Source organism: Pteropus vampyrus, unplaced genomic scaffold (genome assembly GCF_000151845.1).
Source record: "Pteropus vampyrus isolate Shadow unplaced genomic scaffold, Pvam_2.0 Scaffold8, whole genome shotgun sequence".
In the NCBI taxonomy this organism is placed as follows: domain Eukaryota; kingdom Metazoa; phylum Chordata; class Mammalia; order Chiroptera; family Pteropodidae; genus Pteropus; species Pteropus vampyrus.
Genome location: NW_011888789.1, coordinates 15,523,509 through 15,535,082, shown reverse-complemented (window position 1 = coordinate 15,535,082; position 11,574 = coordinate 15,523,509). Strand labels below are relative to the sequence as shown.

Sequence of the window (11,574 nt, the reverse complement as noted above, 5' to 3'; positions counted from 1 at the left end):
AAAAATAAACAGGATCTCTAATTTTTAAATATATAAATAGAAGAAATTAATGTAGTCAAAGCATGAATTAAATATCAATGTCTTAATTTTAGCAGTGCTCAAAACCAAATGTCTACTATATATATATACTCACATCCTTTTCTTTTTGAAGACTGTCAACTTTTTCTTTTAGCCGCTTATATTCAAAATCTAATTTATCTGCTTTCTTCGCTTCTTCAGATAATCTATTTTGCAGTTCTACTACCTAATATAGAAAGGTACCATTAATTTTTATAATTTGGAACATTAGAAATTATCACTATTCTCTTCTACAGATCTATGAAAACTCCCTTCCTCACAAATATATTTTTTTAAATGTCCATGATACAGCAGCATAACTGAATGCAGAGCACTAACTAGGAACAAAAATCTGCCACTATGGGTTCCAAACCTAGATCATCCAGAGTAACGATGTTCAAAATTATGAAAGACCATATAAGACTTCCATTTCCTGTAATACAAATAACTAGGTAGTCTAATATCCTTTTAGCATAAAGCATAAGAAATGCTGGGGCGGGGGGAGAATCCAGTTGCATAGGTAAGTTTACAAGAAAGTGAAATCCTCACGGGCTAAAACTGGAGTGGGGAGTACATATGGAGGCCATGAAGTAGAAATTGTCAAAGCCAGGAACCCAGAAATTTGGTTGTTAAACTACCTCAGGCTCTAAAATGTGATGAGTCAGTAAATAAGTGGGTTGGGAAAAAAAAATCCATCAGCTGGGAAAATCAATAAGGGAACTTGCCTGTCTTAAAATGAGTGCTCTAGATTTTAAAAAGTATAACTTGAAGCTTCTAACTATGACCTGCTAATACATGGATTTGAGTTTTAAATTTTACCACATGCCTTGTCTGGCAAATCCTAAGCCAAGCAATTGATTAAAAATAGTCCCTGTTGGTAATGCTGTGGAAAATCTGGCATAAGGAAAAAACACACACTATGTGGAAGAATACCACCTCAACTCCCCCTGCCCCCGCCCCCCAGTATTCCCAAAGATAAAGAGAAGCCAAATGAAAGAGCAGTCAGCAGAAACACATTAACAGCAGTAAGAACAAAATAGAATAAGACCTCCAAAGATTTCAGATTGGAATTATCAGATATAAAATACTAGGTTTAATACTTAAAATAAAGAAGAAATCTAAATTATGAAAAGAATAAGAGACCATCAAAAATGATCAGGCAGGTCTGAAAGTACACTCAAAGGGAACGTTAAGAAAGAAAATATTATCATTGAAAGAGAGAAGTATTATTAAGGCCCAGATCAGAAACAGAATTAGTGTATTATGCAATTTCACTACAATATTCCTAGGTGTATATTTCTTTTTATTTACTTTGTATGTAATTTATTTTTAATACTAAATCTGATGTTCTTTATTAGTTCTGAAAAATGTTCAGCCAACCTTTCCTTTAAATAATGTCTTCCTACAATTCTTTCTGTTCTCTCCTCTGGACTCTAATTAGATCATTTCCCATTTTAATTTAATACTTTTAAATCTCATTTATAGTTTCTTTCATCTACATTTATTTTGGGTAATTTCTCAGTTCATATTCAAGTTCACTAATTCTTTCAACTTTGTTGTATATTGAAAATTACATAATAAAATGTTGAGAAAAAAATGTATCCACCAAAAAAACCTGTCAACTATTCATGGTATACAGGGCTGTTACACTAAAACTTCTCCAACTCATTTTATTAAGCTAGTATAATTCTGATACAACAATCACATAAGGAAAGTATGACATAGAAAACTTCAAGTGAATCATAGAGGCAAAATATTCTAAGTAGAATGAACAAAGCAAATCCAACAATGTGAAAACAATAAGTAAATCCACTGTGACCAAACTAAGTTTATCTCAGGAATGCAAGGATGGGTTAAGCACAGGAAATATAATTCATCATGTTAATAGAAAGGGGAAGCAACATAGGAGTCTTTCTATAAGAGCAGGAAATATAGTTGATTAAATTCGACATCGATTTAAGATGGACAACCTGAACAAATTTTAAATACAATGGAATTTCTTTATCCTAGTAAAAGGTGGCTACAAAAAACTATAACAATCCATATGTTGGTAAAATATTTAAAGCATTCTGTATAAAATCAACAAGAAATGGTTGCCTACTATTATTGCTTCTATCCACAGTTGTATTAAAGGTCGGACATGCTGATTAAGAAGAGGGAAACAAAACTGCTTTTATTTGTATAATAAATCACTTCTGCAAGAGACCCAAGAGACATTATCAGAAGTAATATGATGATTTGGCAAGGTTGCAAAATCGATGTAAAAAAAATCAATTTCAATCATATAAATGAGCAATAAACTGAAAATGGTATTCTTTCTTTTGCTAATTGCATTTACAAAAACCAAATGCCTGAAATACCGAGAGAAAACCAAACAATATGTGCATATTTAGAAAAAAATTATAAAACCTAACGAAATGATATTGAAGACCTACATAAATAAAAAAATATTATATTCACTGAAAGGAACATTAATGTCATAAAGATTTCAGTTATCCTCAAAATAGTCAATAGATTCAATGTAATTCCAATTTTCAAAGGTTTGGAGTCTGAAGAGAAAGAAAAGATCTAAGAATAGACAATTTTGAAAAAGAACAAGGTGCGAGTGTCTGCATGACTAAAAATCTATGTGTTGGTGATGATGATGTGGAGCAACAGAAATTCACGCAAACGTCTTGTTGGTAATACAATTACTTTAGAGAATAACTGGTCAATAACTAATTAAATGAACATACTCTAAGGAAGAAATTCTATATAGTTGTAAAACTTTCACACATGTACGAAAGAGGTAACGTTTAGTACTATTCATAGTGCCATATCTTTTAATATAAAAAAAGTTGAAACATCTTATCCATCGTTCATCAGGAAAGTGGACAAATTGTAGTATAGGTACTCAACGGGACAGACATACAGCAATATAAATTAATAGAATAAAGCTATACCTATCAAATAAACAAATTTCATAAATATACTACCAAACAAAAGTAAACTGCAGCAGAGTCCTTTCACTTTATCATTTATACAGCTTTAAAACATCAAAATATTATAAATTTCATACACACATATATGAATAAACACATACATATACATATATAGCAAAAGAATAGAGATGTATTGAAATGAAAACCACGAAACAACATAATGGTTACTACAATAAGGAGAGAAAGAGTATGTTTTATTTATTAAGCATGGATACTTATTGTACTATTCTTTTACTTTTTACGTATTTAAGTATTGCATAATAAATATAAAAATAAAAAGAAATTAAAGGATCTGCTATAAAGAACAATGAGCGATGGGTAAGAATGAAGTTTCAGAGGTAAAAATCAGAATACAATGAAAACAAAAGTCAGTAGATTTTGATAAGCCAAGGTGTTATAATGGAGAACCTGCTTGAAAACATCAGTAGGAAACTTTGTTACTATTCTTTTACCTGTCTCTTATATGTCTCAAGTTGACTGCGAGCTGCATTGGCTTTTCTTAACTCTTCCTCTAGACTGACAGTGTTCTGCATATACATAGTATTCTTCTCTTCTAAGAGTTTAACCTGCCGCCTCAAATCACCAAGATCTTCTAGCTTCTTTTTATATGATTCCACTTGGCCTTCTAGTTTAGACACTTTATCAGAAGAATGTCTAGAATGAGATGGGAAATTAGAAATACATTCATAGTTATAAAGTTGTTTTAGTACTAAACCAAGAGGGAGTTCTAAGAAATAACACATCTAGGTGATTCTAGGTTAATTTTTTGCTTAGGTTAAAAAACATGACCAAATTACAGCAAAAATTGTAATGGAGAATGTTCTACAGTTTAAGGAAAGCAAGTGGGGGAGGGGTGTAGCCAGCAGAGTCATATGTAGTACAAAAGCAAAATAAATTGTGTGGTATCCAAATAATTTGGCAATTAGAATGTTATTAGTGCCCATAGGAAAAGCTGTTTCAATGGAACAAAGAGGACAGGGACATTTTAGGGACTTAAGGAGAGAACATAAATTTTACCATGTATAATCTAAATTTGGTCTAGAGGAAAGGAGAAAGTAATAAGTCTCTCTCTTTTTCTAAGATAAGAGACGTAAACATAAATATACGTCAAGGAGGTCAATTCAAATACGAAGAGAAATGATAACTGATGTTAACACAGTCCCTGTGTAATCAAGAAGTGTTGAGACCTAGAGCACTGAAGAAGAAATTAGCACTGGACAGGAGTTAGGATAACAAGTCTACACTCTAGAAGCAAAAAAGAAAAGATTAGTGGGAATGCAGGGGAGTTAGGAGGTGAAGGAGTTAGAGGACATGAAGAGTTCCAGAGGTCATGGCCTCTTTCCTCTATGCAGCAGGTGACAATGTCATCTACTGAGATTAAGGGATGGGAGAGATGGGGTGGAATGGTCATGCAGGTGAGAAGAGTTATGATACTATGTAATAGCTATGAGAGAAACGGGAGACAGAGCCATCTACTGATGAGCAGCAGAATGGTGGACCAGTGATAAGAACCCAGTGAAAAGTAAAGATCATGAATTTGTAGTAGAACAAAACTAAATCACTATGTGATTTTTTTCTATTCGTTCCCAGTACTCAAAGAGCAAAAATGTAAAATACAGATGGCTGAAATGATCCAACAGAGGATAGATTATACAAGAAGTAGAAAGGTGGAAAAATGAGGTGGCGGGGAGTGAGGTGCCTAGTGTGAGAATAGCTGAGGTGAAGATAAAAAGGTTTAGCAAGAAAATGAAAGAAACCTTGTGGGATGTGACAGTATCTGAGAAAAAGAAAGACTAAGTGACTGGAGGACTCAAAATTAAAGAAAAGGAGTAGTAATAAGAAAAGCTCCAGAGCTATACAAGCATGAAGTGATACGCAGAGATTAATTTCCATTTGACAAACATTTACATAGCACTAATTTGCCAGATACTGTTCCAAGTGTTTACAAATATAAACTCACTTAATTCCACATGTAAATCTGAGGTAGAGGTAAGTGTATTATTTCCATTTTATGGATGAAAAAATGGTTACATGGAAGTTAAACAGATTGTGGCACTGAGCTCTAAACCCAGGTAATCTGGCTCTTAAACACCCTGCTATGCTCAGAGAACCTAGAGTTTGTAACACTGGTTGTAGAACTGTTCTGGGTGATGGTGGGTCTGAGATTCTACAGAGATGGTAAGATTGTTTACCTAAGAACATCTATTTCATCTTTTAGAGACTGAGCGTCATCTGCCAAAGTGGTTAGTTCATCATTCTGTTGCCGAAGTTCAGAGATTTCCTTTTCTAACTCTTCACAGCGTATGCGATAATCATCTTTGGCTGCTTCTAGTCTGTAACCAAAACAAAATAAACCAAGAAAGTACTATTTACTGTCTAATAATTCTCCTTAGAACAGTAAAAGGAAATAAAAACAACATGAGAATGAATTCTTGAATCTGTCTCCTACTTTTGTGACCATGAACTACAATTCTAAGTTTTAACTATCCTAAAAATGGATTCCAATGTTTCAAGGCTTGTAGAAAGATAACAACTAATTATCATTCCTCTTTTCAGAGAGTTAGACATCAAATAATATATTTCAAAATACAGCAGATACAATTTACTTAAAATTTTTTTTAAGTATAAAATTTATATTCCTTGTTGAAAATTTACAAAATACAGAAATGCTAAAAAGGTAAAAATCATAATCTAAATAAATAACTACTATTAACATTTTTGGAGCATATCTTCCAGTCTGATTTCTATTCATAGGTCTTTTTTACCCAAAATAATGGATAATACTGTTCCTACTTCTTATTTGTTTTGCATAACATAATCCTAATCCTTTCTTTATTTAAAAGATTCTCTCTCATTTCACAAATATTTATCGTTGATTATTTACCTTTAATATTATTTATGTAAATATTTAATGTACAAAAATTCTTAGTTTTTATGTAACTCAACTGATGAATCTTATACTATATAGTTTTCACTTTTAGTATATGATTAGAAAGGTTTTTTCTTTTAATCTTATATTTTGTTAGTATTTACAAAGTTCCATTTTTAACATTAAAGTTCTCAAATTCCCTGGAACTCATTTTGGTATATGATGTAATGTAGAATCTAACTTTTCCTGCTGAAATATCTACCAACTGTTCTCAAACCACTTAACAAATAATTTAACTTTTCTCTATTGATTGGAAAAATGCTACCTTTATCATACTACACATTTTTATATACACTGGGATGGGTTTCTGGATCTTCATTTGTGTCACTGGTTTGTCTGTAATTTGCTGCATCAGTACCAAACTATTTTCATTAGCATAGGCTTATAACATATTTCAACACTGGATATGGCAAGTACTCCCTAATTATACTTTGTTCTCGAAATGTTATAGGAATCTCTTGATTTTTAACATTTTTAGATGAACATAAAATTCAAATGGGAATCAAGTTCAAATTATATAACAATTTAAGAGAAAATAGCATTCTTACAAAATGTTATGAAAAACACAAAAATATATTATCTCTCCATAAATTAAAACATTTTTAATGTATAACTTAGAAGTTTTCATCATATGAGTCCCTAATATCACAGTAGTCATCACTTATCTGTTCCAAGACTACCCACCCCCCCATGGATGCCTGAAAGTGTGGATAGTACCAAACTGTGGATAGTACCAAACTGTGTTTCTTCCTACACATACATACTTTTTCACATAAAGGAAGCACTTTACAGCTTTTCTTTGGCACATATGAATTGCCGGCATTACTACTATTGCATTTGAGGTCATTACTAAGTAAATGTCACCTGAACATAAGTACTGTGATATTACAACAGCTGATCTGATAACTTAGATAGCTACTAAGTGACTTATTGGTAGGTAGTGTATACAGGGTAGATACACTGAACAAAGAGATGGTTCATGTCCCAGGTAGGACAGCATGAGATTTCATCACACTACTCAGAACAGTATGCAATTTAAAAGTTATGAATTGCTTATTTCTGGAATTTCTCATCTAATATTTTTGAATTGCAGTTGACCACGGGTAATTGAAACCATGGAAAGTGAAATTGCAGATAACATGGGACTACTGTACTTAAAAATTTTTTAGGTACTTATATACCTATAAATGTAAGTTTTTCCTGGGGACTCTACCTAGTTATTACTAGAAAAATTTATGATCTATGCAAATGTTTTACAATCATCCCCTCCCCGTTTAATGTTTATTGAGTCTAAGAACTTTTCACAGTTAATTCTCTAGGTAGATAAATATATTATCTACCAACTTTTTGTCTTACCAATATTTTTACCCCATTTTTTTCTTATTTCATTTTCTAGAAATGTAATAACATCTAAATCTTACAATAGCATCTATGTACTAGGCAATATCATCAGTATTTTACATATATTAACTCATTTAATATTTAACTCATTCAATACTCATTTAAAAATCTAGAAGGTAGATAATACTATTACACCATAATATAGTGGAGAAAATGGAGGCATGCCCAAGTCTACAAAGCTATTAAGGGGCAATGCCAGGATTTTTGAAATCTCTAGAAAAAAGTCAAATAGATTAATATTCATCCTCATCTTATATCATATCTGACTACATAGAATAAAAAATACTAAGATATGTATAGTATTGATAAAACATTTGACTTAGTTTAAGTATTTCAAAATACAATACTGCAATATGTATTCTGGAACTATTTCCTTTATAATGAAAATGTAAGACAATTCTAAATACCACTTCCCCAAAATCATGCTTTAAACACTGGACACAATTTAGAGGCTTCCGCCCAAGATGGTGACATAGGACACTGAACATATGTTCCCTCCCATAAATACACTGAATTTATACCTGCAGATAGAGCAACTCTCTCTGAAGAACTGAAGACAACTGAACAGCTTCTGTACAATAAGCGAGAGAGAGGGGCTACATAGAAAAGGGTGGGAAAGACTCAGACACGGAACCCCATCCCCAACGCACTGACCTGCAGAAGGGAGGAATCACTGACTCTTTTGTCCTGGGGCACAGGAGAAAAAGAATGGTTTAACAGGCACCTAGACTAAAAGGAAAGGAAATCCATTCACCAACCCTACAGCATTCGCCAAATGGAGGGGAGCTATGGGAACTCTATTCTGTTGTCGGAGGTACCAGGCAGAGGCATTTGTTGCACTCCCCTTACATCTTAATCTCACTAGAAGGAACATGATCCAGGTTTTCTAGCCAGCCAGCCAAGGCTATCAGAGTATGTGCTAGACTCTAGGCCCATAACAGCTGCTTGGCTTGTCCCCAAACTCCCCTCAACCCCATGTCCACTCCACCTACAGTCCTGGGCCCCAGTGCAATATACCCCTGGGTCTCCCAACAGTCTGCTCTAGCTTCCAGCTGGTTTGCCAAGGCATCACTACAGTGGCTGACCCCCATGACACCTTGCATCTGGAACCTGCCCTGGCTACAACTGCTGGCCTGGTGTGGGTTATACCTAGAATTTCTTGCAGATCACACCACTTCAGCTACAGCTGCACGCCCTGGTGCAACATGTCCCCAGGATTCCCCTTGGTCTGAGCCCCCTCCAACTGGCCTGCCAAAGAAACCCCAGTGTGGCTTGTCCCTGGACCTTCCCACGGCCCGAACCCACCACAACTATAACTTTGCTCAGCCTACCAAGGTGGCCCCAGTGCAGCCTGACCCCAGGACTACCAACGACCTCAGCCGGCTACAGGTACAGCAACTGCTAGCCCATTAGAGCAGCTTTGGCAACTCCCCACAGCCCACTCCAGCTGCAACTGGCCTGCCTAGGTGGCCCTGGTGTAGTCTCCCTCCAGCCTATGCCCATTTTGGGTCCAGTTGGCCTGCCGAATGCACCCAGCACACACACTCTACAAAGGGGAAACTCCTACACAAGGCTACTCCTTGGAGACCAGGAAAGGTTGTTGTTTTGCCTAATTCACAGAAACAAACACAGAGACAGCCAAAATGAGGAGACACAGAAATATGTTCCAACAAAAGAAGAGGATAAAACCCCAGTAAAAGAACTAAATGAACTGGAGACAAGCAACTTACAAGATAAAGAGTTCAAAACACTAGTTATAAGGATGCTCAATAAACTCAGGAGAGCAAACGAACTTAGTGAGAACTTCAACAAAGAGATAGGAAATACAAAAAATAACAATCGGAACTGAATACAATAATTGAAATAAAAAATACACAAGAGTGAATCATCAGCAGATTAGATGATGGAAAAGAATGAGTCAGGGAGCTGAAAGAAAAGGTAGAGGAAATCACCCAATCGGAACAGCAAAAGGAAAAAAAGAATAATAAAAAAAATGAAGATAGTTTAAGGGACCTCTGGGACAACATCAAGCATACCAACAGTCAAATCATAGGGACCCCAAAAGGAGTAGAGAGAGAAAGAGACAGAATATCTATTTGAAGAAATAATGGCTGAAAACTTCCCCAACTTGGCAAACAGACATCTGAGTCCAAGAACAAGAGTCCCAAACAAGATGAACCCACAGAGACCCATAACAAGACACATCATAATTAAAATGCTAAAAGGTCAAGACAAAGAGAATCTTAAAAGCAGCAGGAGAAAAGCAGCTAGTTACAAGAGATCCCCAAAGAGACTATAAGCTGATTTTTCAACAGAAACCTTTTAGGCCAGAAGGGAACAGCACAATGTATTCAATGTGATAAAAGAGAAAAATCCTACAGCCAAGAATACTTCATGCAGCAAGTTTATCATTAAGAATTGAAGAAGAGATAATTTCCCAAACCAGCAAAAGCTGAAGAGTTCATCACCACTAAATCAGCATTATAAGAAATGTTAGAGACTTTTTTAAGTTAAAAAGAAAAGGCCAGAACTAAAAATAAGAACATATAGGAAAGGAAAAATCTCATTGATAAAGGCAAATATGTAATGTAGTAAATGTAGTAGATCAATCTGTTACCAAGACAGTATGAATATTAAAGATAAAAGTAGTAAGAGCATGTGTAAATACAGTAATAAATTAAGGAACACACATATGAAGGATAAAGATATAAAATATGATGTCAAAAACGTAAACGTGGGTGGAGGTGAGTAAAAAATATAATGCTTTTAAAATGCAATCAAACTTAAGTAACCATCAACTTAAAATAGATTACTATAAACACTTGTTACATATGAATCTTATGGTAACCACAAACCAAAAACCTATACTAGATACACAAAAAAAATAAAGGAAAAGGAACCCAAATGAATCACTAAAGAAAGGCATCAATGTACAAGAAAAGAGAACAAAAGATGAAACACAGAACTACAAAAATAATCAGAAAATATTTAATAAAATGACAGTAAGTCATTTCCATAAATACCTAAAATTATTTTAAATGTAAGTGGACTAATAAATCAAGGGTCCTCAACCCCTGGGCCATGGACTGGTACAGGTCTGTGGCCTGTTGAAACCGGGTCGACATCAGGAGATGAGCGGCAGGCAAGTGAGTGAAACTTCATTTGTATTTGCAGCCGCTCCCCAGTGCTAGCATCACTGCTTCAGCTCCACCTTGAATCATCAGGCAGTGGATTCTCATAGGAGCACTGGTTCCTGGTGACAAAAAGGTTGGGGACTACTGGACTAAATGCTTCAATCAAAAGACATACAGTGGCTAAAGAGATTAAAAAAAAAAAAACCAAGACCCATGGATATTCTGCCTACAATTGACTCACTTCAGATTGAAACACACACACAGATTGAAAGTAAAAGGATGGAAAAAGATGTTTCATGCAAATGGAAACAAAAAGAAAGCTGAGGTAGCAATACTTACATCAGATAAAATAGATTTTAAAACAAAGACGATAACAACAGACAAAGAAAGAAATTACATAATGATAAAGGGATCAATCTGACAAGAGGATGTAACACTTCTAAACATCTACTCACCCAATGAAGGAGCACCTAAATACATAAAGTAATTATTAGTGGACTAAAGGGAGAAACTGACAGTACTACGATACTAGTAGGGGACTTTAACACCCCACTTATCTCAATGGATAGATTACCCAGACAGAAAATCAATAAGGAAACAGTGGCCTTAAATGACACGGTAGACCAGACAGACTTAAATAGTCCACCCTAAAACAGCAGGATACAATTCTTTTCAAGTGCACGTGGAACATCTTCCAGGATAGATCACATGTTAAGCCACAAAAACACTTCTCAGTAAATTTAACAAGACTGAAATCATATCAAGCATCTTCTTTGATTATAATGATATGAAACTAGAAATCAATTATAAGAAGAAAACTGAAAAAAAAAAAGACAGCAAAAACCTATAATAGATATCATAGAAGCTAACCAACATGCTACTAAAGATTCAGTGGATTAAGGAACAAATCAAGGAGGAAATAAAAAAATATCTTGAGACAAATGAAAATGGAAACACAACAATCCAAAATCTCTGCGACATAGCAAAAGCACTCCCAAGAGAAAAAGTCATAGTGACACAGGCCTACCTCAAGAAATCAGTAAAATCTAAAATAAACAATCTAACCATATAC

The 11,574-nt window shown here is 34.5% G+C and overlaps 1 protein-coding gene across 2 annotated transcripts in view; it reads right to left on the bottom strand.

Annotated features, from left to right (window-relative positions):
* Window positions 1-11,574, bottom strand: part of LOC105300628 (hook microtubule tethering protein 3) — a 64,625-nt gene that overhangs the window by 34,218 nt on the left and 18,833 nt on the right. For both annotated transcript variants that reach the window (XM_023519841.1, XM_011372938.2), the window contains exons 5-7: window positions 5,231-5,371; window positions 3,491-3,692; window positions 134-244 (exon numbers count right to left, since the gene is read on the bottom strand). In XM_023519841.1, the coding sequence (XP_023375609.1) occupies window positions 134-244; window positions 3,491-3,692; window positions 5,231-5,371 (454 nt within the window). The remainder of the gene's footprint in view (window positions 1-133; window positions 245-3,490; window positions 3,693-5,230; window positions 5,372-11,574) is intronic.